This window comes from Nasonia vitripennis, chromosome 1 (assembly GCF_009193385.2).
Source record: "Nasonia vitripennis strain AsymCx chromosome 1, Nvit_psr_1.1, whole genome shotgun sequence".
NCBI classification, from domain to species: domain Eukaryota; kingdom Metazoa; phylum Arthropoda; class Insecta; order Hymenoptera; family Pteromalidae; genus Nasonia; species Nasonia vitripennis.
The window spans coordinates 18,284,559-18,310,142 of NC_045757.1; the positions used below are offsets into that span (position 1 = coordinate 18,284,559).

At 32.8% G+C, this 25,584-nt stretch overlaps 1 protein-coding gene across 5 annotated transcripts; it reads left to right on the forward strand.

Annotated features, from left to right (window-relative positions):
- Positions 1-1,088: 1,088 nt before the first annotated feature.
- LOC100115054 (1-phosphatidylinositol 4,5-bisphosphate phosphodiesterase) lies at positions 1,089-24,015 on the forward strand. Of its 5 annotated transcripts, none has more exons than XM_008209933.4 (19): positions 1,089-1,412; positions 7,550-7,796; positions 9,535-9,594; positions 9,810-9,947; positions 15,809-15,888; positions 16,997-17,132; positions 17,237-17,337; positions 17,424-17,590; positions 17,886-18,096; positions 18,286-18,544; positions 18,618-18,818; positions 19,080-19,269; positions 19,422-19,579; positions 19,764-19,970; positions 20,049-20,421; positions 20,594-20,746; positions 20,823-21,000; positions 21,257-21,722; positions 21,804-24,015. In XM_008209933.4, the coding sequence occupies exons 2-19, from the start codon at positions 7,626-7,628 to the stop codon at positions 21,870-21,872; spliced, it is 3,318 nt and encodes a 1,105-aa protein (XP_008208155.1). In that variant the 5' UTR covers positions 1,089-1,412; positions 7,550-7,625; the 3' UTR covers positions 21,873-24,015. The 5 variants fall into 5 exon arrangements, with proteins under 5 accessions (XP_008208155.1, XP_032458176.1, XP_031779007.1 ...); XM_031923147.2 differs by having other exon boundaries at positions 1,093-1,412; positions 21,272-21,722; XM_031923142.2 differs by having other exon boundaries at positions 1,093-1,412; positions 18,618-18,812.
- The last annotated feature ends 1,569 nt before the right edge of the window (positions 24,016-25,584 follow it).

A 25,584-nucleotide genomic window follows, 5' to 3' on the forward strand; every position in this document is an offset into this window, starting at 1 on the left:
GTTTAAATATTGGTAAAAATCAAAGTGCAAACGAATATGCTACTTTTGCTGAATTCTATATAAAGCAATATCAAAATTTTTCAGATCAGCAACTCCGATTACACGTAGGTATAAACAATAAACTAGAATTTTAAATAATTGAAATGGTAACATTTTTGCGCAGTTTGTTTTTACTGAAAAGTCAACGCATTCTCTTGGAGGATTCTCACATTTATATTTTTACATTTATGTTGATAATTCATTATGTTTACTTCTTCTAAACTAATATAGTAATATTTTTATGTGAAAGGTTGACGAAGAACTAACCCTTGATGAAAATCTAGCTGATAACGTAGGTTTACAGATTGCTTATTCCAGCTTTAAAAACTGGGCCAAAGAAAATAAAAAAGAATTCCGACTCCCAGGACTAAAATAAACGCTGGATCAAATCTTTTGGATAAGTTTGGTTAATGTTTTGTGTAGTAAATCAATCGATGACTTTCAAAAAATAATGTTATTAACTGCAAAACATACACTAGATAATTTTCGAGTACTTGGTATGATGTCTAACTCTCAGGATTTTCGAAAGCTTTTAACTGTTCTGTGGGTTCACCGATGAATCCAAAAAATTAATGTAGAAAATTATTTTTCTGTAGAAAATTATTTTTCATAAAACAATAAATAATATGTTCAAATGCTAGAACTATTAAATAAGTGTAAAGTTGCTATTCTAGTTCGATACCTTTGTATTTATAATTAATTGTTTAAAAGCAATATGTACGAGGAAATTATAAATGACCTACTTCTCTCTACATGACGAAGGATGCTAGTAAACGCAATAAAAATAAAAGTAGGTATTATTACAATTATTCAAATTTACTAGTTTTTAAATTTTTAATCACATCTACAGTCAATAAGGTAGATAGCTACTATTACCTCTGTTGATATATTATCTATTGTCACACTTCCAACATATGTACCGGCTATGGATAAATGATTACGGCATCATATCAGTATCTTATTAGAAAACACGCGGCCAGTGGAGCAGCACTAAGCTTCATTCAGGAAGCGCATGCGCATCAAGTAGATTCGGACGGTATCGAGCCAGCCACAGCTGGCAGTCTTGCCGAGGCAAAGCGCGCATTGACGCCGTTGGCGACGACTTCACAGAGTGGAGGTTTACGTCTTGTTTTTGATCTGACGTCATGCATCAGTCGAGCATAGTTCTGCAAGCGGATAAGTCCAACAATTGGTGTCTCCTCGTTTTGTTGTTAGCAGCAATCAATTGTGTGTGATCGAAACAGCTAGCAGATAATTAACAATTAAAGGGGGTGGGGGGGGGGGGATCAAACTCGAGAGTCTCGGCTACTAGTGTATGTGAGCAACTTTGTCGAAGATGCGATAACGAAGAACTGAGAAGAGCGGCCAGGCCGGTAAGTTTGCTTTTGTGTATTAAATGTTGTCTTGGAAGGGTGAGCTGTTATTTGGCGTGATGCACGTCACGTTGTGCAGGACGTGTAGTATGGGTAGTCAGGATCGTAGTTGCTAAACTGTACTGGGTACTCAGTGTCTTATTAATGGTGCTACTGAGGATGCTCAAACGATTATACGGATACAAGTTTGTTAGTTTTTTTTAGAAAATTGCAATTAAAATTCAAAATTCATTTATTTCTATCTCGAGTTTTATACGTTACTTCTCTAGCGTATACTTATGAATAGAAATAAATAATAGAATACTTATAAATGGATAAAGGAATACGTATGAAGATAAATGGATAAATAAAGAGACAATGAAATATCGATGTATGTAAATGTGAATCTATTGATTTTTCAAGTATTCGACTCTCTATATAATACAATAAGAAAACAGATTTGTAAGAAAAATAAAAAATATGTGTATTGCCATTAATATATGAAGTCTTACGTATTTCAGTTTTGTACTAACATATTATCGTTCTTTATCAAGTTGTAAACAAATCAAAGTTTAAATACAAATACATACTATTTGCTTATAAACAAAGTCTTATAATATATAGATTATAAATTTAAAATATATGGTATTGAGTTATGAGTTTATAATATTAAGATTACCCCCTCCCCCCACTCACACACACACGCACACACACGCACATTATGATAGTACATTCACAAATTTATTTATAAGCATAACTACAGTAATAATTAAAGCTATTTTTCATTTAATTTGTGTAATATAATTTTTTTAAACATGCAATAAAGTTTCGGAAATAAACGTATTTTCATTCTGTATTCTGTACTACTGTAAAATATGATTATTTCCTGATATTTCAAGGATGTTATGCGCTGATAGCATCTTGCTATTTGAAAATTACTTAGGGTACATTGGATTTTCAGCAGTTCCACCAAGCGTTACTGAAAATTCGGTCAAAATTATTTTTAGGATCCTATCAACATACTGTACGAACATGTATACACACATGATGTGTAAGCATGCTGAAATACGGATTTCCGCAAGCCGATTGGAAAAAGGGAATAAAAGGGAATAAAAGGGAATCAATTGTAACAAAAAGTAACATGGTTTTATTATCTTCAAAATAAATAATTAATACATCTATAAAAAAATAGAAAAAAGAATGTTATTGCTCTAAATACATAATAATTGGCGTTATAGCAGTTTATATATTTACTAGATACCAACTTTTATGGCAAAAAAACTTTGCTATGAAAGTTTGAATATTTTAAATTAATGTAATTATTATTTAAGGTTGTCTAAACTTTAAATTCATTAAAAAAGGTTCACAGATAAAATAAATATACACAGTAATGTATTTTTAGTGCTCTTTAAGTTCTTTAAATTATGTATTGGATTCAAAATGCACACACATAATTACACGCAATTAGACATTTTAAATTATATATTACCACCATTTAGAGAAAAAAGAAAAATATAAATTCAATACACTGTAAAATTAGCGGTATCAAAACTTTATACAATCGCACGTAGCTGGAAGCGCACAGGCATTTAATACCAGGCGATTTATTAATTGAGAGAGCCGTGATAATAATCAGACAACACGCTCTCTCGGTCAACTAACTCAAGCAAATTACGAATATGAATACAGTTAGGGTGGGGCTATTACTGCAATGCATTCAAGAATTAAAGTTTAAGACTATTTTATTACAAAACAATGCATTGTTTAAACACTTGGTTAAATTAGATTTCAGAGTAGAATGTAACTAGCGCGCTCGATTCTTGATATGAAATATGTAAGTATTCAATCAATCTTTTCTTAATTGGTCTTTTGACTATTTAATCAGTTCGGTTATAAATAATTTAAACTCTAACTATATGAAACCTTATGAAAGTAAGAAAAAAAAACGGCTACCAATTCATTGGCACGTAGCTTCCTCTAATTAAATGTATAGGTCCAATAAATAAAATATTGTTTGAATATATCTATATATCTGCTTGCTAATGTATGAATCGGTTTTTGATACATAATTTAATGTAAGTTTTGGATGGTTCATTGTCCAAAAGTTTGCAGATCCCTCTGTTTTTTTATGATAGAATATGAACCCTAACCAACCTAACAATCAAAACAACAGGCTATTCGTTAGATAGGTCGCTCGCGCAATTTTCAAGAAAACGATTTTTACATTTTAGCTCTTTAGTTGAAAACCGCTTGATGGAATCGTTTAAAATTTTATCAGCAGATAGCTTTTTTTATAGTGAATCACCAAATAAAATTTTGAAGCATTTGACTACATAGGTTTAGAGATATAAGAAATCAAAAAATTAAAAAAAAAATTTAAACCTTGATATCTTACGAACCATAGGGGTTTGAAAGCTGTGCAATAAACTTAGCCAAAACACATAAAATATCTACTTTTTCCCGAATTCTCAAGTGCAATAAGGCCTTTATGCGTCTCAAAATACTTATTTTTTTCAGTTTTCGATTTATTACTGAAAAAATAAGTAGTCAAATCACTTAAAATTTTAATCAAATATAGTTTGACACGTGACCCATTGACGTAATTTTTTTCGTGAGGTTATGATGTTTAGTTTCAGAGATATGAATTTAAAAAAAAATAGCCTTTTTCATTTTATCTGCCGAACAAGGCGGTCGATCCCGAGCACCAAATGAGGAAAAGTAGGCAATTTTATTCTCTTTCAAATGCATTATAGCTGAATTGTTTGTAACAATGAGATGATTGAAAAAAACGCAAAATAGTGTTTTTAAAAAATAAAAAAATGTCCATAAAAAATATAGTTGGGAAAATAAAAAAAAAATGTTTTTCCCGAATTCAGAATTCAAAAATATATATGCATGTCAAATTTTATTAATATTGACGAAGTAGTTCCAGAAATATTACGGTATACATACACACACATCCATACGGACATTTTCTAAAAACACTTGATTTAAACTTCTAACACACCAAAAAGTATTTTCTAGAAGTTTTGAAAAAACTCAAAATTTTACTATTACAAAGCTTCCTCTACGAGGAAGCAATTTTTGCTGGAATAGCAAAAACTTTGTTATTCCATTATGAAAGTTACTTTCAATGAATTTTTTGTTCGTAACAAACTTACAACGAAACTCCAAGTTGGGTTTTATTAATTTTTTACGGAATTCCTTTTTTCTTGTTCTGACTACAAGCTATGATATTTTGTTTACAAATTGAAGAACCTTCTTATCAATGGTAGCGGTGGCGCCTTGATGGCAAGTGCGTGTGTATTAGAACACATACACATACATGTACGCGCATACATCGATACCTAATTATTAATAATTTATAATTACAAATAATTTTTATATTTAAAATAAGCATGATAAACGGTATAGCATTCCAAATATGCGTGAACATTTTTTATCATGACTTTTTATGCCAAGGATATTCAAAAATTTTGCTATTATTCTTATACCATACAGTTTTCTCACTTAATTAACAATTTCAAGCATACTCATTATGATAATATTTTTGATACTCGTAACGGGACATCCGCGTTAAATACGAATAATGCGGATGTCCCGTCAGCACGTAACAGAAGTTAAAATACAATACGATTTAAATAATGAGTTTGGGTCATAAATTGAAAATATTTGAAAATTTTGAATTTTTTTGAATTTTGATCAATTGTGTGATTTTAGTTGTTGACTTTATTTATATACATTTCAATTCTCAGTGGTATAAATATATTTTTTTCCGTGGTCGAACAATTCCTATTCTAAACAATTAAAACTAAATGTGTGACCCGTAGGGCGTGGATTCTTCTTGTAAGTTGTTATGTTACACACCTAATTTAATTCCCTTGCTGCCTCATTAACCTGGGAGCTCCCACAAATGAACTCTAATGACTATATCCAAGCACGCACGAGGAATTGCATACACACATATTATGAATCATGCATAAAGAATTTTTTTATTTTATAGCACCCTTAAATACTCACAACTAAATGGGGAATTCATTGCTAACGTGATTTCTTCAGTATACATTTAATACACGCATATGCGAAGAGAATAAACGAACGTGTGCATACAGTTCGTGACCTTCACTTCTCTCCATCGCGCACAGCGTTAGAGCTCTAGTCTACGTGTATACACGTATTTCGCAGTCGCATTAAAGCTTATTCGCTGTTAGGCTATTTCGATCGTAATGGTCAGTTAGAAACGACGTACTTTGTACAGTTTTTTTGGTCATTATTATCTTCTCATCTTTTTTTATCCGTTCGCGCTCTTTGTATATGCGTATAGCTAGGTTACGAGACTTTGCTATGTTAGTAGATATTCATGTTTATATTTATTTCTCATATGCGTGCTTATATAGCAAAGGCATTAAGTATTTATTTAATTTTTTTATACATTCGCTTTTCTTAGAATGTGCGAACATAAGATGGAACGGATTCTCTTAAATTTTAATTGCTCATATTCTTATTCATTTTCAATCAGCACTGAAGCCGTATTCAAAAAAGGAAAATAGGATAAAGAGGCAACCGAACAAACACGTACAAATATTACATGAATAATTTCAAATAACTATTGAATGAAGTTATTTATTTTAATGCTCTGATAAGAATTTCGTGCTTTTTCTTAACTGCACTACGTGATACAGAGATAAAAAAGTCGCAACAGAACTCATTCATACATTGTTATTACGTTGCAAAGATACGATATTTTAGAACAATTTTCTGGCATTCTTAAGCGCCATGACTGCAGTGAGCATCTATCGAAATATTTCTACAAACCGAACTTACCGAAACGCGGTGATAAAGCAATAGTGAATAGGAAGCCTAGAAAATTGAGAGGGTAAGAAAATCGTAACGTTTCCTTGAGCCGACCTTAGTCTGGGACGGGCCAAGGAAAGCTTCGCAGCAACAGCTATAAGCTGGTGGTGATCAAAGTTTATAACAACCGTGTGCAGGTATCCTACCCTAAGTGAGAATTTTTGTGAATGTGGGTCGAGTCGGTCAAGAATACAATGCGTGGGCCAATGCGCGCCACACTGTTGTCGACATCGAGCGGTGCGTCAACCCATCGCGCTCTGAAAAAGGAACAGAAATTGTGTTTTTCTCTTGCTTCGTCCGAGACGACTTTTATCGGGATTCCTCGTCAACGTAATCCCTCTTCCGCATTTCTCGCGGCTGGCTGACTATAGGGAACGTTTGTTCCCGTGTGTATGTGTGTGATATACTCGAAGGCCTGCAGGGAAGCAGCCAAGCATGTACACAGATCCACGTTGTATGGCATACTTTACTCTTGCGCGAACTTACCGTGGGTTAATGCCCGATTGGCTGACTAGAAGCGGTCAAGCCTATTAGGGGATACTCCAAGACTGCTGTACCATGAGGCAAATTAAATAATATCGGACTAAGAAGTAACAACCTTCATTTCTCAGAATTATACGCCTATATCATACGTCTTGTCTTTGCGCCTATATGTTATTTTTCTATTGTGTGAGTTGCTTTATATTCTTGAATAGATCACTCAATTGATCGATCACTTATGAAACAGGTGGATGAAAACGTTATATAAAGCTAATGTTAGATAACGAGTATTCATTTGAAAATAAAAATTTATTGCAGGTTCTGAAACGATCAAATACTTCAAATAATATCAATAATAATAATAGTAATAATAATAATGCGTTGTGAAAGTACTTTCTTTGAAGTCATAATGACAGAGTATTTGCGTAGCTTATCGATGCAATATTGTGTGCGTGATAGAGACCAAAAGTTAGATACTGGGTTAGGACGAGCTTTTACAAATGCATCGATGTGTCTTTTCACTGTGAAGTAACTCTATTGGCACATGTTCTAGCATATCATGACATTTTTATCTGTTTCCAACATACGATATAATGTTCGAGGTACTGCAAGAAACTGTTCTGTTAGTGTTATTAGGATATTGGTACTTACAATGTGTTAATTCTTTACTTTCTGTAACGGTTATCCCTTGAAATTATCAGAAGTAGAATGATTGGTACTCGTGCATTTTATTCTTCTCACTAAGTTTCTCCCCTAAAAAAAAGGATAAATAAAATAATCAGCCTATGACGTTTAATGATGAACACTTTTGTTTCAAATTGCAGCGAGTGTCAGAAGCCATAGCCGAAAGAATAATCGCGTCGACCCTGGCAGCAGCAGCTACAACAGCCGCAGCTGAAAATGACGAAGCGGTTCGAGTTCAACTGGCAAATCGAGGTGCCGGAGGCGCTTCGGGCCGGATGCGTCTTCGATCGATGGACCGAGGAGAAGGATAACACGGAAATTGAGTTAAACTGCGTGTTCAAGGTCGACGAGTACGGTTTCTTTATCTATTGGCAGAGCGAGGGAAAGGTAATTATTAATTTCTTTGATGCTCGATTTTACTAGTATAGTGGTATGCAATAGTCCCTCAGGAATACCTACTATACAAGTTCGGGTATACTTGGGGTGACTGATTAGAGTAGTGCTGCCATTGGGTTTGATCTAGTTTTGAAATGAGGGTTCCAATTCTCGAGGGAAAAAGGTGAAACGATAAAAAATATGATAGTACGCCAAAAGTATTGTTGAGATTATACATTTTTATGGTTACACAAAAAAATGGAATTTACCTACTATTTAGTACGTAACTTCCATTATCTTGAATAATACTTAATACGTATATATGTGTGGATATGTGTGTATTGGAGAGCGTGTAATGGGTATTTGCAACTGGTCTGTGCAGTTTTCCAAAATACTATTTCAACATCATCCTTAGAATTTATTATCTAAGTGAAGTTGAAGTGCCTGAAAGAACGAAGATAAAGAAGAAAAGCTGCTTGGTAGCATATCATTTACACTTTTTACGCGAGTCAGATTTTCTATTATTTTCTCATTGTTGAGCTATTGTCTTACAATAAAGAGTTAAAAAGCATTTTTAATGAAACGCATTTATTTAGACTGATGCTCCCAGTTTCCTGTACTTTCTTCGGTCGGGGAAATTTTTTGCTGAATACAGTGAAGAATCTCTTTTCAACTAGCTAAATTTTTCTCTCGGTCTGGCTTTGAAAGCTATACGTAAAACTCTCCATTATCAATGTGACCGATCGATTAACTCTCGGTTCACTGACGGGCCATCAGCTTCGCCTATAGTATGTGTACATACACGCGGGCTACATTTTGTCTATTGTTTTGTTGAATAATTGAAATGCATAAAAAGGAAGAGAGCACAAGAGAGGAGAGAAAAGCTTTCGTAGAGAAAACCGAAATCAATATTGACCAGTATTATGTTGGAGTGTGTTTATTCTGTAATTGTTTTATTGATCAACGTTGATTTATTCATTAAATGAACAGTCGTACGGGTTATGTAAGTTATAATTTACTGAATTATTTATTCATAATAGATGAATAATTAGTACTGATAAATGAAGTTTATTGTTTTTATATTACTGTCAATATCACGACTGAAACATATGAATGAAAACGACCTCACTTCATTACGTAATCTTCTTACATAGACTGATTAAAAGCAAACACTCAATGAAATTGGATAACGTGCGACATTTTCTCTGTCGTATTCCTCTTCTTTTTTCACTTTTCTTGCTGTTAAAGATTTGACCTAGTGACCTGTATATTTAGTAGCTTTGCGAAAATAAATCTCAATCCCAAAATTAAAGAAGAACGTTAAAAATAACTACGTGAGTTTACCATGTAGTAAACTAATATGGTTTTTGTATAGCAACCAGAGATCAACAATAGTACATTTCGATACGGGTTTGGGGGGTGGATCTTTACCTCATGTGACGTTTTTCGCTCCAGCGAAGCAAATAAGAGAACTATCACGTAAGGTAAAGATCACCTTAATTGTCAGTATTTCTTTCCCTACTTACATGCAGTAAATTCACAGCCCAATTTTTCCACGTTAGTGTAGAATACTTGGGATACGTACTAATTTTCTCTTGTGTGCATTCAATACTCTGGTTTAGAAGATTTACTTCAAGCCAATATTTTACTATTACTTTTTCTCTTTCTGATGATCTACTAATGAAAAAAAAAAAAAAAAAAAAAAAAAAACTGAGATGCTAATCTGTTACTTTGCTTTTTTTTCTCTTAGGATGGTGACGTAATTGAGTTGTGTCAAGTGAGTGACATACGCGCTGGCGGAATACCCAAGGTAATTTAATAACTTATAGCATGCTTATACTAAAAAATGGTAGGACGCGAAAAATAATGGACGAATTAAAGAAGAAATTGTGATGTTCTTTCATAAAATATAAATTCTTTCTTTCTACCACCACGTGGTTCTACTTTTTTCCTCTAATAAAGCAATTTTAAATTGTTGTTTTTTTTTCAAAGATAAAACAAACGCTGATATTTTTTGTGTATTAGGACTTAAAGCTGTACGATAAACTGTGTACAAAAGATGGCGAGCAGCTGGAAGAAAGGAGCCTAACGATATGCTCCGGCGTGGACTACACCAATATCAATTATCAGCACGTCGTCTGTCCAGATGCCGTCACCGCCAAGGTTTGTGATTGTATCAATAAACTGTCATATCCAGAGTTGTCAATTTCATTTACTAGTTTTTTTGGAGGATACATTTGGCCTGGTTGTCAGATGCGCTCAACGGACATAATATTAACGCTACAGGTGTTTCTAAAATACATTCTTTTTCCGTAAATCGCGTTTGTAGTCTCGCAATATCCTTTATGCATTACCTACTAATTAATGTGAATGAGGCTAACTTAATAAATTAATAATAATACGAGTTAGTTAGTTTACTTAATCTTAAATAACTTTTAGTTCAAGAGCTTTCAAATTGAAAGCTTTTATTAAAAGAATCAATACTTTCGTATCGATATCAATATTAGTATTTATTTTGAAATTTCTAGACGGGAAGTTTATAAGTAATTAGTTTAAATGCCTTTCCATCATAAAATATTCACGTATGTATCTATAGTTATGCTGTTACATAAAGCAGTGCACTTTTAAAATTTAAACAATTTTTCAAAGCCGTTGTATAACAAGTTCATTACAAAAGAATTATATAATATTTTATTATATTTAAAATTATATTACTCTAAATGTGACTAGTGGGCGTAAGTTAATAATATATACATTCTTTTGCCATTTAAAACCATCGAGTTAACTTATTATTCACTATTAATTATTTTGTATAAATATTGAGTATACCCTTGGTAGAAAATTGGTAGACTGGCCAGTACGAAGTACATGTCACTGGCTAAGAACTGCCAAGTATAATTTATACAGATCTATTATACGAATAAACTGGTATAATAAGAAAAATCAAAACATATTTAATAACGATAATTATATTTATGACGATAATCTACTTAAATCTACCGTTTACCCAAATAATTGTTATAATTTTTCAAATGTACGTGTTAAAGAGGCAAAAAGTAACAACTTAACATAGTATGCTACGTAGTGTATACTACAGGTGGTACAGGCTGTCTGCTTATATCTTCCTTATATTTATATAGCAGCACAATCAGTACCTAACCATACACACATACATATAAGAGTATATTCCAGATATAGTATACAGGTTGTATATGTTGTCTACTATGTTATACAGCAGAATAACAGATAACATCACACACAGTTCTCACATTCTCAGTCAATGTTAAAAATGATATGGTATTCACTGACTCAATCATTGATGATTAAGTGTAAATTATAAAAAAGTGTCATCTATGTGCCCAAAGTCACCAATGATGAAGTCTGCAAAGTGAATTGAACAGATATTTTTATCTCATCAGTATGCGAGCCAGTTACTGTGAATGTCCAAATCTGTCATTATCATGCTAAATCCATGGTATTAAAGTTAGATGTCTGTTCTTTTGTGTGAAGACTTGTTAAATTATTTAAAAATTGACTGTCATGTTAGTTTTTACTTAACTATCTTGGTTCGGCTTTTGATCTTGAACCCTTGGCTTTGACGGCAAAATATACAGGTGGGTCTATACATGAAAGACAAATTCGTATCAGCTAGAATGAATTCAACTAAATATGTTGTTTCAACATGCCAATACAAATTAATATGCCAATTTTTAGTTCAATTCAATTCAATAAAATACCCGTAAAAATATTAAGCCCATTACTCTTTTTTATGGTAACGAACTATTTTATTGTCAAATGATCTACGGAGTGGATTACGCTTCCGCTTCTCCGATGTTGATGGTAGATCTCTTTTTAACGACCAACAGTAATCTGCTAACATATTTACGTCCCATCTTCCTTGGTAACTGCGCTCCATTTCCTTGATATCTTGGTGAAATCTCTCTCCCTGCTCTTCGCTGTAATCACCTAGGTTTTCTGGAAAATCATCAACATGCGAATATAAAAAGTGTAATTTTAGATTCATTAGGCAGTCTTCATTATCGGGTGTCTCTCTCAATGTAAGTCCCAAGACGATTGATGTTGACTATCTTGGGTTTGTGTTAAGGTCTTCTTTCCCAAAAGGTTTCCAAAGTCATGTTACAGTAATCTTCATCTCACTTGTATCACTTGTATTTCCTACTTGATACAAACGGATATGAATATGCTGTTTGTTTGCCCCCAGGGTACTTCCACGTAGTGGCGGTGGGAAACGACCGATTCTTTTTTTCGGTCGGCTAAACCCCTGGTGAAGGCTTTAGAGCCGTCATGGCAGACAAACAGCAAAAAATTACGATGCAGGGATTCGGAACCCCAGTATTGGCGGCTGGTCAGGGTGAGCAAGCGGGCCCGCAGGCGTCGTCATCGAGCGACCGCAGCTCTTTGTTAGTGGGAAACTTGGCTTTCGAAGAGTATAATACTACAAGAATTTATCACTTGAGGTCTGGTGACCAAGAATGCCTTATAGCAAAACGGGATAGTTTTTGTTACATTTGTGGCAAGTATGAGACCCCAAAAAATAGAAGAAAAATCAATCAAAATATTAAAGAGCAGTACAAGAACATGTTTGACTTAGAAATGAAAATTGACGAATTTGATTGGGTTCCTAAAATCATATGCGGAATATGTAGAAAAATGCTACAGAAAGGCAAAAATGGTAAAACTGATGTAAAAATGAAAGTGCCTACGATATGGAAGGAACCTTTAAGGAAAGAAGACTGTTATTTTTGTAATACGAATTTGCATGGAGTTAATAGTAACATCAAGTCGCACATTAATTACGCTAACGTTGAAAGTGTCACGAAACCTATATATGAATCGTCAATTGATAAAAGAGAAGATCCACTGGGTACGTACGTAAGTGGAAGTATGGATCTTGAGGAAAATTGAGAAAGACATGATAAATATGAAATTATAGAAGAAGAAATGGAGGAAGGAGATGTTATTGCGGAAGAAGAAAAATCGCCTCATGAAGACAACGACGTTGCTAGTACAAGTGATACAAGTGACGAGGAATACATCCCCTATAATGCTAAGAAGGAGAAAGGTCCACTTACACAAGAAAAAGTGAATGATCTCATACACGATTTGGGCCTACCAAAGGATGGGGCGGAGTACTTGGCTTCATGGCTAAAAGAAAATACTAATGAAGCTGGAAAAATTCAAATTTCTTACTACCGAGACAGAGATAAGAAATATCGTGATTATTTCGCTAAAGATGAAGAATTTTCCTTAGTTTACTGCAAAGATATAGTTGGGTTGATGAATTGCTTTAAACATGGATGTTACAACCCCAACGAGTGGAGATTGTTCATCGATTCGTCGACGAGAAGTTTAAAAGCCGTTCTGTTACACAATACAAATGTTTATGCAGCCATTCCCATAGGATATTTGGTAATACTGAATGAAGAGTACTGTAACATGAAAGTAATATTAGACCGAATAAAATACAATGATCATAAATGGCAAATATGTGGGGATCTTAAAATCATAACAATACTTCTGGGGCAACAATTGGGATTCACGAAATATCCTTGCTATTTATGTGAATGGGATAGTAGGGATAGAAAGAATCATTACATAAAGAGTGTCTGGCCCCCTAGAAAAAGTTCGAACCGGGTTCTAAGAATATAAAAGAAAAGCCACTTGTTGATCCATCAAAAATTCTTATACCACCTCTGCACATTAAATTGGGACTTATGAAACAATGGGTAAAATCTTTAGACAAAGATGGTAGCTGGTTTATGTATCTGCGAAATCAGTTTCCCAAATTAAGTAATGCTAAAGTAAATCAAGGAATTTTCGATGTCCCTCAGATTCGTAAGATGATAAATGATGAAATTTTTGTTACGAAAATGAATAATACAGAGAGAGAAGCATGGTTATGTTTAGAGGACGTAATTACAAATTTTCTTGGAAATCATAAGAGCCCAAATTACGAACAAATAGTTTTAAATTTGGTAAATAGTTACAAAAATCAAGACTGCCTAATGAATCTAAAATTACACTTTTTATATTCACATGTTGATGAGTTTCCAGAAAACCTAGGTGATTACAGCGAAGAGCAGGGAGAGAGATTTCACCAAGATATCAAGGAAATGGAGCGCAGGTACCAAGGAAGATGGGACGTAAATATGTTAGCAGATTACTGTTGGTCGTTAAAAAGAGATCTACCATCAACATCGGAGAAGCGGAAGCGTAATCCACTCCGTAGATCATTTGACAATAAAATAGTTCGTTACCATAAAAAAGAGTAATGGGCTTAATATTTTTACGGGTATTTTATTGAATTGCATATACTTCTAACAAATTTAAAGTAAATGAAGGAGCAGCAAACTATGATATAGTTTTAAAGGATACGATTGTACTTGCATATATATTGTTCTTTGCTTTATGGTTTACATTACCTTTTGCATTGTTTCAGTTTATAACTATTTTTTTCACTCTCTTTACGTCCATGACCTTGAACTAACTTTGAACTGACCATAAATATAACCTTATGGGACTATACTGACCCTGGATTCGGATTCAGCGACCCCAAAAACCCCTAAATGTCATGGTTTGATTTTACTTTTTATGAATCTTTATGATTTGACCTTCAACTGACCTTGACCATGACCTGATAGGGTTGTAATAAGCCCGGATTCGGATTCAGCGAACCCAAAAATCCCAAGATACCATGGTTTTAGTGTATTTTTCATGTATTTCGATAATTTGACCTTCAACTGACCTTGAGAAAGTTCTGATGGGGTTAAACTGACCCCGGATTCGCATTCAGCGACCCCAAAAACCCCAAGATACCATGGTTTAGTCTTTTCTTAATGTATTTCGATAATTTGACTTTCAACTGACCTTGAGAAAGTTCTGATGGGGTTAAACTGACCTCGGATTCGCATTCAGCGACCCCAAAAACCCCAAGATACCATGGTTTAGTCTTTTCTTAATGTATTTTGATAATTTGACCCCTATTTGACCTTGACTTAAGATCTGATGGGGTTAAAATGATCCTGGATTCGGATTTAGCGATCCCAAAAACATATAAGTACCGTGGTCACGTTTTTGGGACTTACAATTTTTTTTTATTGTGGGGCTGTGTAATTTAACAAGTCTTCACACAAAAGAACAAACATCCAACTTTAATATCATGGATTTAGCATGATAATGATAGTACTTGGACATTGACAGAAACTGGCTCGCATACTGATGAGGTTGAAATATCTGTTCAAACCTCATCGTTGGTGACTTTGAGCACATTGATGACACTTTTTACACAGTACTTGCACTTACACAACACAAAGTCAGTCAGTACTGCATACTTGTACATACTTTCATGTATGAGTGTATGCATCTGTAGGGTTAGGTTGATCCTTTTGACACATACTTTTTATACTAAAAGTTGACATTGAAAAATTGTCAAAAAACATATTTTTAATTATTTCTTTTGATTCTAAGTCATTTTTATTAATTTCCAATGCTAAAAATAGTAAGAAACGCACAATTGTTATTAGTTCTATTTTCAAGTCTGATTCCCCAGTCTTTGGCCAGTGACTGTGTAAAAAATCTGACGAAATAGGTACAGCGACTGGCGAGTCACTGCTGAATGCACTGGTCAGTTCAATCTGAACTGGGCAGTGACTGCTAATAAACTGCTGAACATTTCTACCAGGGACAATATAATTGTTATTATAATTTTGCGCGGCATTGATAACCTAGAGCTCTTTAGCCTTTTCATGATGACCATCGACCAGGTAGACCATCGACTTATTTTCGAAATTTATTGGAAGTTATAAACATATACAGAAACTATCAGCTTGTAAGAATAAATAATTAATGATGTAAATTCTGAATATTGCTATCAGAAATGTGTTAATATTGACGATTAAGAATAAGATGAGAGCAACTTATCATGTTTATTAGTAGTCCTATTTAGACTAATAAATATAATAAACTGCTCTTTACTTTATAATAACGTGACTACGTTATTGCAGACGTGGCTGGATGGCATACGATCTATTACGCATAATGTGAAAGCCAACAATGTCTGCCCGCTGACGTGCCTAAAGAAACAGTGAGTTTACATACGTAATCCAATTTATTATCCACGTGCACGCACGATGCTATTCCCTTCCTTTTTCGCTTTTGTCTTTTTGTCCCTCCTCCCTATGTAACCACACCTGTGTATATCTCCTTCTCGCCTGTAGTTCGTTTCTATATAGAGAGCTGTCTTTCTATACATCTACCTTTTACGTATTTCCCATATATCACTTTATTTAGAAAGAGGGAGGAGCATATGTATATTTATACACAGTTATTTTTAAGAAGTACTTTATTATTTCGTTTGATTATTGTGAGCTTGCAGTTGTATAATCCTTACACTTAAATATTTATAAAATAATAAAAGGCATAGCGTAAATGAGGTAATACTAGGATTGAAATCCTTAATAGCTTTTATTGGAAGTTTTTTATAAATTAAATACTTAGATTTTGCTTGTGAATAAATCTAATTTTACATGCTCGTTAAAATAAAAGTTTACTGCCCTAATAAATGAAAGAAAAATTGTAATAAAATTCAAAACACTTGCGCATCTATAAGCATATTGTCTAAAACGACTATTATAAATTTTATACGCGTGTCAAGACAAATTTCTAATATTTTAAACTGCTTCAAATATAAGATGATACCCGGATAGCTGTGTTTTAGTGTAATCTTGTATATAACTTGGTTTTAATCTCGTTTATGTCTTAATTTCGTTTAATGTAACAAACTTTCAATAGTCAAAATTAGAAAATTATATTTCGTAAATATTGATTAGTTCATTGTGAAGATACTGCTATAGAATAAGATTTTGTAATTTTATTTAACACGCCCCATCGTAAAGTGCATACCTTTATCGCTGCCACGCGGAAAAATAGATTGGCTTTTAAAAATAAATATTTAGTACAAACTTTACAGCGGGCATGTTAAAAAATCCCGTACTGCACCCGGGAATAAAGGTGGTATGTATCCCTGCGTGTATATTGCCCTTGCTTCGCTCGGGACAACTCATTCACTCGCAGGGTAGCAGCTTGCTTCATACCTTAAGTTTAGAAGATAATAAAATTACAATTCGTTTCATTATAATTAAATTATTTTGATTATACTTACATCAAATAAATACCATTTCCTTATTTCTTAGTTGGATGCGACTTCGGATGCTGGTCGATCCAAATGGAAAAGTTCCCGTTAAGGTGGTAGCAAGGACATTTGCATCAGGGAAAACGGAGAAATTGGTTTATCAGTGCCTTTCTGATCTGGGCCTACCGAGTGGCAAGGTAATTTTTTGATTATAACGAAGCATTAGAACAAATAATTTAGAAGAAAAAAGAATAAACATATATCAATATTTCTAATATTTATATATCAATTGCATTTTTAGAATGATGTGATAGAGCCGGATGATTTCACGTTTGATGCATTTTATGCGCTGTATCATAAGATCTGCCCGAGAAACGATATCGAGGAGCTTTTTCAATCAATGTACGTAATTTTGAATCATTTATAAACATCATGTTCTTATTTTATCTATTTATTAACATTATTTACATTATATATTTATTTTACAGAACACAAGGCAAAGCCGATACTATTAATTTGGATCAATTGATAACCTTTTTGAATGAAAAGCAACGTGATCCAACGTTGAATGAAATCTTATATCCTTTGTACGATGAAAAGAGGGCGACAGAAATAATTAACGATTATGAACGAAATGAAAAAGTTAGAAATCAAAGTAAGCAGTACAAATTATTGATTTATCCGAATTAGAAAATATATAGTTTAATAATGCATCGTACAACTGGAGGTGAAAGCGTTTATTTACGTTACTTGTCATTTCTGATGGCCCGAGAGCGTTATTATCGTTCTACTATATGGAAGCTAATAACGGATTTTATTTATACATTGTTATGCGCGTATTATGAATATTTTCTTTTATTTATGAAGTTCACGGAAAGTTCTATTTTTGTTTGAATTTATAGGCATTACTTTTTAGATTTATTTTGTAAATTTCGTATTATTATTTTAAGGGCGAATGAGCAAAGATGGATTTATAAGGTACCTGATGTCTGATGAAAATGCGCCAGTATTTTTGGATCGTTTGGATGTTTATATGGACATGGATCAACCATTAGCGCATTATTATATAAATTCAAGTCACAATACATACCTCAGTGGGCGGCAATTTGGAGGAAAAAGCAGTGTAGAAATGTATAGACAAGTGCTGTTAGCGGGTTGCAGGTTTTTATACAATAATTTGATACTATTTTTTACTAAATAATTCTGTTTTACAACTTTCTATCATTTTACAAAATTCAAAGTTTATATAGTTAGCGATATTTGGTTTAATTCTTTAGTGATATTGTGGAATATAACATGTGGTATAGTTATATAATTTTATATTTATCCATTATTTTTTATTCTCATAAGGTGTATCGAATTAGATTGTTGGGACGGTAAAGGAGAAGATGAAGAACCAATTATTACTCATGGCAAAGCTATGTGTACTGTTATTTTATTCAAAGATGTCATTTATGCTATACGAGATACTGCGTTTGTAACAACGGATTTTCCACTGATTTTGAGTTTCGAAAATCATTGCAGTAAAGCTCAACAGTACAAACTTGCTAAATACTGTGACGAAGTACTTGGGGATTTGCTTTTGAAAGAACCTTTAAAAGATTATCCGGTAATACCTTTTTTTTCAAAAAATTCAAATAGATATATGTGGGCATGTATAAAACTTTTATACGTAATTTTAGTTGGAACCAGGTGTACCACTTCCACCGCCTAGTGCTTTGAAGAGAAAAATTTTAATAAAGAACAAGCGTCTAAAACTTGAAGTTGAAAAACAAGAATTAGAACTTTTTAAACAAGGCCAATTCGTAATAGAAGATGATTTTAAGGAAGATGCAAGTGCACCTCCAACTATTACACCAATAGTCGAACAGCAATCGGTAAAGGTAGCCTTTAAGTCACTCCCTAGCATGGTGACCCTTTTAATCTCACGTATATAACAAACATTACTAGGATTACAAGACACAGTTCAAATGTTCGAAAGCATATCGATATATTTTATTTAAAATAAAAGAATCAATTGTTTTAAAGACTCTTAGTTCTGGATAATCATTGAAACCTTATTTATGCTTTTGAAGTCTGAAGAGTATCTTGGCTCCTACATTGAATATTTTTATTAAAATTTTTGTAACAATTGAATTGTATAGGACGATGTAGCTAATGATCCGGTGGCTGCTGTAGCTACGGGTCAATTAAAACTGTCCCAGCAAGGCGAAAGTCTGGAACTGGCAGCCGTGCAACCATACACAGGTAGTACGACAAACGTACATCCTTGGCTTTCCTCTATGGTGAATTACGCACAGCCCATAAAATTTCAAGGTTTCGACGTCGCAGAACGTAAGTTTTATACGGAACTGATTTAGTTGTTAGAGAGCTTAGGAAATTCATTGATTATCCTTGTTTTTTATTTTTTCACTACATTACATTATTATTTTGATCGCGACAGTAGCTGCCTTTATTTATACACAAAGTAAATTTTTATATTTCAGAAAAAAATATTCACTACAACATGTCTTCCTTCTCGGAAGCTACTGGACTAAATCATTTAAAAACTTCAGCCATAGAATTTGTCAATTACAATAAACGCCAAATGAGTCGAATTTATCCAAAAGGTACAAGAGCTGATTCATCAAATTATATGCCACAAGTACGTCTAATATCATAGTTTAATTTTTCAATATTAATAAATATCTGTATAATATATAATCGTGAAAGCGTCCTAATGGCAAGTATAAGTGTTGTACACTGTGTTGCCGGGAGCGCGCCGCGACCTATATACTTTGAATATAATGTAAGCATTTTCATTACTAATTTTATTGGTAATATCGCAGGTGTTTTGGAATGCTGGTTGTCAAATGGTTTCGTTAAACTTTCAAACTTCTGACTTACCAATGCAACTAAACCAAGGGAAATTTGAATACAATGGGTCTTCAGGTTATTTATTAAAACCAGATTTTATGAGAAGGTCTGACAGAAGTTTTGATCCTTTTGCGGAAAGTCCTGTCGATGGAGTAATAGCAACGCAATGTAGTGTACAAGTAAGTATAGTTTAGATCATGCGATACTATTGCTACGATTCTGTGAATGCAGGACACAACAAAATTTCGTTTTTATAGGTTATAGCTGGACAGTTTTTGTCAGACAAAAAAGTTGGCACATACGTGGAAGTAGAAATGTACGGACTTCCAACAGATACCATTCGTAAAGAGTTTCGTACTCGTACTGTTCCGGCAAACGGGTTAAATCCTGTTTATAATGAAGAACCATTTTTGTTCCGAAAAGTAGTACTACCAGATCTTGCAGCTTTACGATTTGCGGTGTACGACGAATCAAATGGAAAGCTTCTTGGTCAGAGGATCGTACCTTTGGATGGACTTCAGTCTGGCTATCGACACATTTCGCTTAGAACTGAGGCCAATTTTCCCATGTCTCTACCTATGCTTTTCTGCAATATTGACATCAAGATTTATGTTCCTGATGGATTTGAAGGTGTGAGACTACTGCTACGAATGTTATGAACCATTCATTTAATAATTTCATCAAAGGGCAAAATAAATCGATGCAACAAATTTATCAACTAGCCGAATAAACTCATGCAATACATTTATTAACAACTTCTAAAATAAAAAGAGCTTGACATGTGCTATATATCTATTTGCAGAACTGATGGATGCATTATCAGCGCCAAGAGCTTCAAGAAAAACCGAAACGCCTCAGCAAACGAAAATGCGAGGTCTAGGCATAGAAGAAAGTGATCTCAAAATGAATACTGAATCCGCACCTTCTCGTTTTCCTGAAGCGGTTAAACCTAGAGGTAAAGCATAGAAGTCAGGAATTTAGATTTGATTTTGATTTGTATAATATATTAATTTTGATATTTACACCTGCAGAGGAATTAAATTTTGAACCAATAACAATCGAAGTACTGCGCCATGAAAAAGGATATGTGAAAGTTACAAGGAAGCAGCAAAAAGAATTGGAATCCTTAAAGAAAAAACACCAGAAAGAACGATTCTCAATTCAAAAACAACAATGCGGAGCAATAGAAAAACTTATAAAAGGCAAAAAGTGAGTATGCGAGTATAATTTTCATTATATTTTAGAACATATAAGATTTCAAGAAATATTTTTTCGATAACTGTACTTATATTATTATTTAAAGTAATAATACTAATAATAATAATAATGATAGTATTACAATAGAACATTAGCTCTTTAGCACGCCCCTTTAGGACATAAATTTATTGCACTGACCATTATAATATAACAAAAATAAATAAGCAAAGGCCATTAAAGTTCACTGTCGAACCACTAATGTATGAAGCCTTCGGCATTGCAGTCAGACGGAGCTTTCGCGAGATCCGACCGTCCGGCAAGCAGTATCGGAACAAACATCACAGTGGTCTCGTCTGGCAGAACGTCAACGCCGTGAAGAGCGCGATCTCATGCAGGCACATCTTGAGGAGCGCAAATCTCAACTCCGCAAGCTATGTACCTTAGCACAGCTAGCGCAACAAAAGCAGCTGAATATAAGACACGAGAAAGAGATTAAAGAAATGAATGCAAGGCAGGCAAGACTATCAGTTGAGAGTATGAGAGAAGTAATGAATGATAAAACATTGAAGACACGTGGTATCAAAGAAGGCAGACTCAGAGAGAAGCAACAGAACAACACTAAAAAGTTTATGGAGGAAAGAAAGGTAGCACAGATGGTACAAAATAGAGAAAAGGAAAAACTCAAGCTTATACATGAGAAGCAGCTGGAAGAAGTACAAAAAGAAATGAACGGGGTACATACATATTTTGGTTATAAACTTTATCGTGTAATTTTATGCACTAACATAAAATGATGTTATTATTTTTTTCTTCAGATTATGGATATGTATAAAAATGAAGAAATGGAGTACGAATTAGGACCAAAAAAAGAGTTCTATGCATAATGCTGCAATGTTTTATATTTATACAACAAAACATCAAAATTTTCTTTTCTAGAGAAATTAATTATATAAATAAATGTTGGTTTATAACGTAATGGGATCAAGATTTCTGGGAACCTATAAAAAATGTGCATTTTAAAGATGCGCAATGCGAGGAGCCAAACCAGTCGAAGTACCTACGAACACTTATATTTGTTCCACGTACTATTTTTTATAAAACTTTCTTTCTTCGATTCTGGTAGAGGAGAAACATAGAAAATTAAAGGACATAAATCAATTATAAAAAGTCGTTTCCATAAGCGAAATAATTGGACGGCTATAAAAGATATATTAAAGTGATCTAGTCAAGTGTTATTTTCTCAGATGAAGTCGTACGTAAATTAGCATATAGAAAATCGATATTTCAATACTATAAGAAATATATTATATATTAAAATGTATATAGTATATTTCTACGTATCAGATTAGTTATAGTAATAAACATTCTATATTAACGGTTTAAATCTCAATCGCCTTATCGACGATTACAGCGTATGTTTCTCGATTTTTTATGGTATTGACGATTGCTTCGGCGTATTTCTTATACAAATTTTATGCCTGTAAAGTCGCCTGGGGTAGGAAAATGGTATAAGAAGGAATTCCGCTAAGTGTTTTTGCGACTATCAGGATAAGTTTATAGACTCCATATATGTAGCTAGCTATTAAATTTTGTTAATACGTTTCCATTTTAGTGTTTACTGTTCAGATTGACTCGATATGTATGGTTGACTTGACCTCGGTTATTCTATGATTAGATATGGGCACTTTTTGTGATTTTAAAATAAGCTTATGATCTTTGCATATGTATATACGACTTTGTTCTGGTGTCAAACATAAATATTTGTTTAAGTTGATGAAAAAAAAAAAAAAAACGGTGAATCAATTGTCATGCGAAATTTAAAAAAAGTATGTTTACTAATCACAAGCGCGAGATTATTCCACATTTAGCAGAGATATATGAAGCTTCAGGTTGCATTTTTCTTTTAAATAAAATTTGTTATTCCAAGATGCTATGCGAACGAAATAAATTAATCATTGAGTATATGCATCTAATATAATTAAAATTACGCCGTACTTAAGTTAGTTGAAGGAATAACAGACAATGTCTTAATTTAAGCATCATTTGCTAAAAATTATAATTTATTAGGAAGTGCTCATGTCTACCTGCTATTGATGTAAGTGAAATCTACGTGTATGTGATTTTTAATAGAAAGAGTATAGCTCAAAAATGCCAAACTTTTAAAATTAAATTTAAATCTTAGCATTTTTTCAAATATAAAAATTTATCAATGTAGATTCATTCAATATTGTTGATATTTACTTCACATTTTTTAAAAGATGCTCTTTTATGAAGTTCGAAATAAAGAAATTCGTAGTATTTCAAATTGATAACATGTCATACCTTAGAACATCCATGTTAGTTGTTATAACTTTTATGAAAATCGGTATAGATTATATTATGTATACTACTGCTTAATATTCAACTTTCATTATGAACATTGCTTTTCCTTTATTATACAAAATAGTTAACAATCAAGTAGAAACGTCGCAATCCTGTGAATTAAGAAATCCACTACAAATTCGTTGAGCGTTTTTGAAAAAAAAAAAAAAAATAAAAATGTTAACAAGTTATAACGAGTATTTGGATTTTGTCTGTTTACAAATGTGTCAAATGAATTTCTATTTATTTTACAAAAGCTTAAGTAAAAATGTTAAATGTATAATTATTTTTACTACATTATCTAAAAACTTATTTTAATGTAACTATACACAAATGCAAAATTAACCTACTCCATGCACTTGTGACGCAATATATCATTATATATTATGCAGTTTTGTGTCTTAGAATGGACTTTTGTTTATGCGGCTCGCTTTTTTATTCATATATAAGACGATGACTTTTTTATAAAACAATATATATTCTAAATTATTAGATATATATACAACGCTTAAAGATGAAAACAAATTAAATAAGTACATAATTTAACTTAAGAAAATCATCCTAAGTTTTATTAGTTGAAGACTATAGTTAATCTTAACCTGTCTGTGTCAAAATAGTTCACGATGAAGCGAGCTGCAACGAGAAATAAAAAAAAGTTGAAATGTGTATTCTTGTAATTTACTATACCTTTCCTAAATGCGTCAATAAATTACTATATATAGGCCTTTGAAAATTACGATATATATCATAGCCTATATTTCCGTGCCGTATTTTTCAGATTTGTTAGTTGAACTACTTGGAAGCTTATATTTTGTTCTCACTTCGAAAATTTCAAAAGAATTATTATTTTTGAAACGTAAAATAAATGTTAATACTATAAATATAGTTATTTTGTAGTTCAAATCATTTTTGCATCTTAAATTTGAACTTATTTTATATTATCTGAGGTCATCAAGTTATTGACAAGATGGCATTAAAAATATTGTCAAAGTAAAGAAATTAAATGTAAAATAGTACAAATTATATAAATATACTTCGTCACTATGATGTGACTCTTGTGCGAGATCTTGTTCATAGATATCCGATATGTTCATATTGAGGATGCTGCTCTATGTCTTGTTGTGCGGTTTCGCGATATTCATCACCTGGATATGGAACTGAAAAATATTAATCAAATACTATGACGACCTCACATAATGAATATATAAATTTTTTATTTGAATTATCAGAAGCAATTTAAAAACACTAAAATATATTAGAGAATTAAGGGACGGTCGGAGGAAAACAAACTTTTTAAAAAATCTTTAGCTATACTACGAATAGGTATATCTGGTATGTTAAAAATAAACACAAAAATAACAACCTTCTTTCAAAATGTAATATTGTAAGTTGTCATAATTTTCATCCGTGGAATGGATCTTATATGGATCTATAATATAATACATAAATATTTAGATAACAAAATACAGGATTATAATAAAATTTAGCTAAATACTAGACATCTATTCTATACATAGTTTGTTGTAAAAGAGTAGGTTCGTATTGATTATCGTGATTCTCAGTAGCAAGAAGAGTATTTTCAGCATGTTCATCATTATTATCTGTTAAATAAATGATTATAATAGAAATTATTTCATAGAGCATTATTGTAAGTATACAAAGGATATATTACAATAATTTGTTACTCGGTGCAAGATTCTTTTTAGTTGTTAATTACTAATAACATTTTGCCAACTACTCACTCTATTATTGATAGTAATGTTTGAAACTTTGCATGAACTTGATATTATGCTACTGATGACGATCGATATAAATTAATCGACTTATTTTCAGTTAGAGCTTAAAGATTTTTTGGAAGTATAAATATATAAATACCTTCTTTGTTATGATGATTTAAATCTTCGTGATGTTTATTATGATCCTTAAGAAGAATAGGAACAGAACCATAACTCTCCATGTGCACATTTTGATAGCTTATTGCACCATGCCCATGATATACAGTGTGAAAATTTGGAAAATGATCGACACCTCCTCGGGGTATCCTGGCAGATTCGCTCAGAAACACTGTCGCCGAGAGACACAATTTAAAAAAAAAAGGAAAGAGACGGAGTTACGTGAAATTATTTGCCAAGCTCATGGATAGACGCATTTTTCCAAGAGTTTGCGACGCAATCTTTTGCAATACGTGAGAAAAAAAGAGTTAGAAAAGCTATGCAACAGCGATAGAGATCTCGT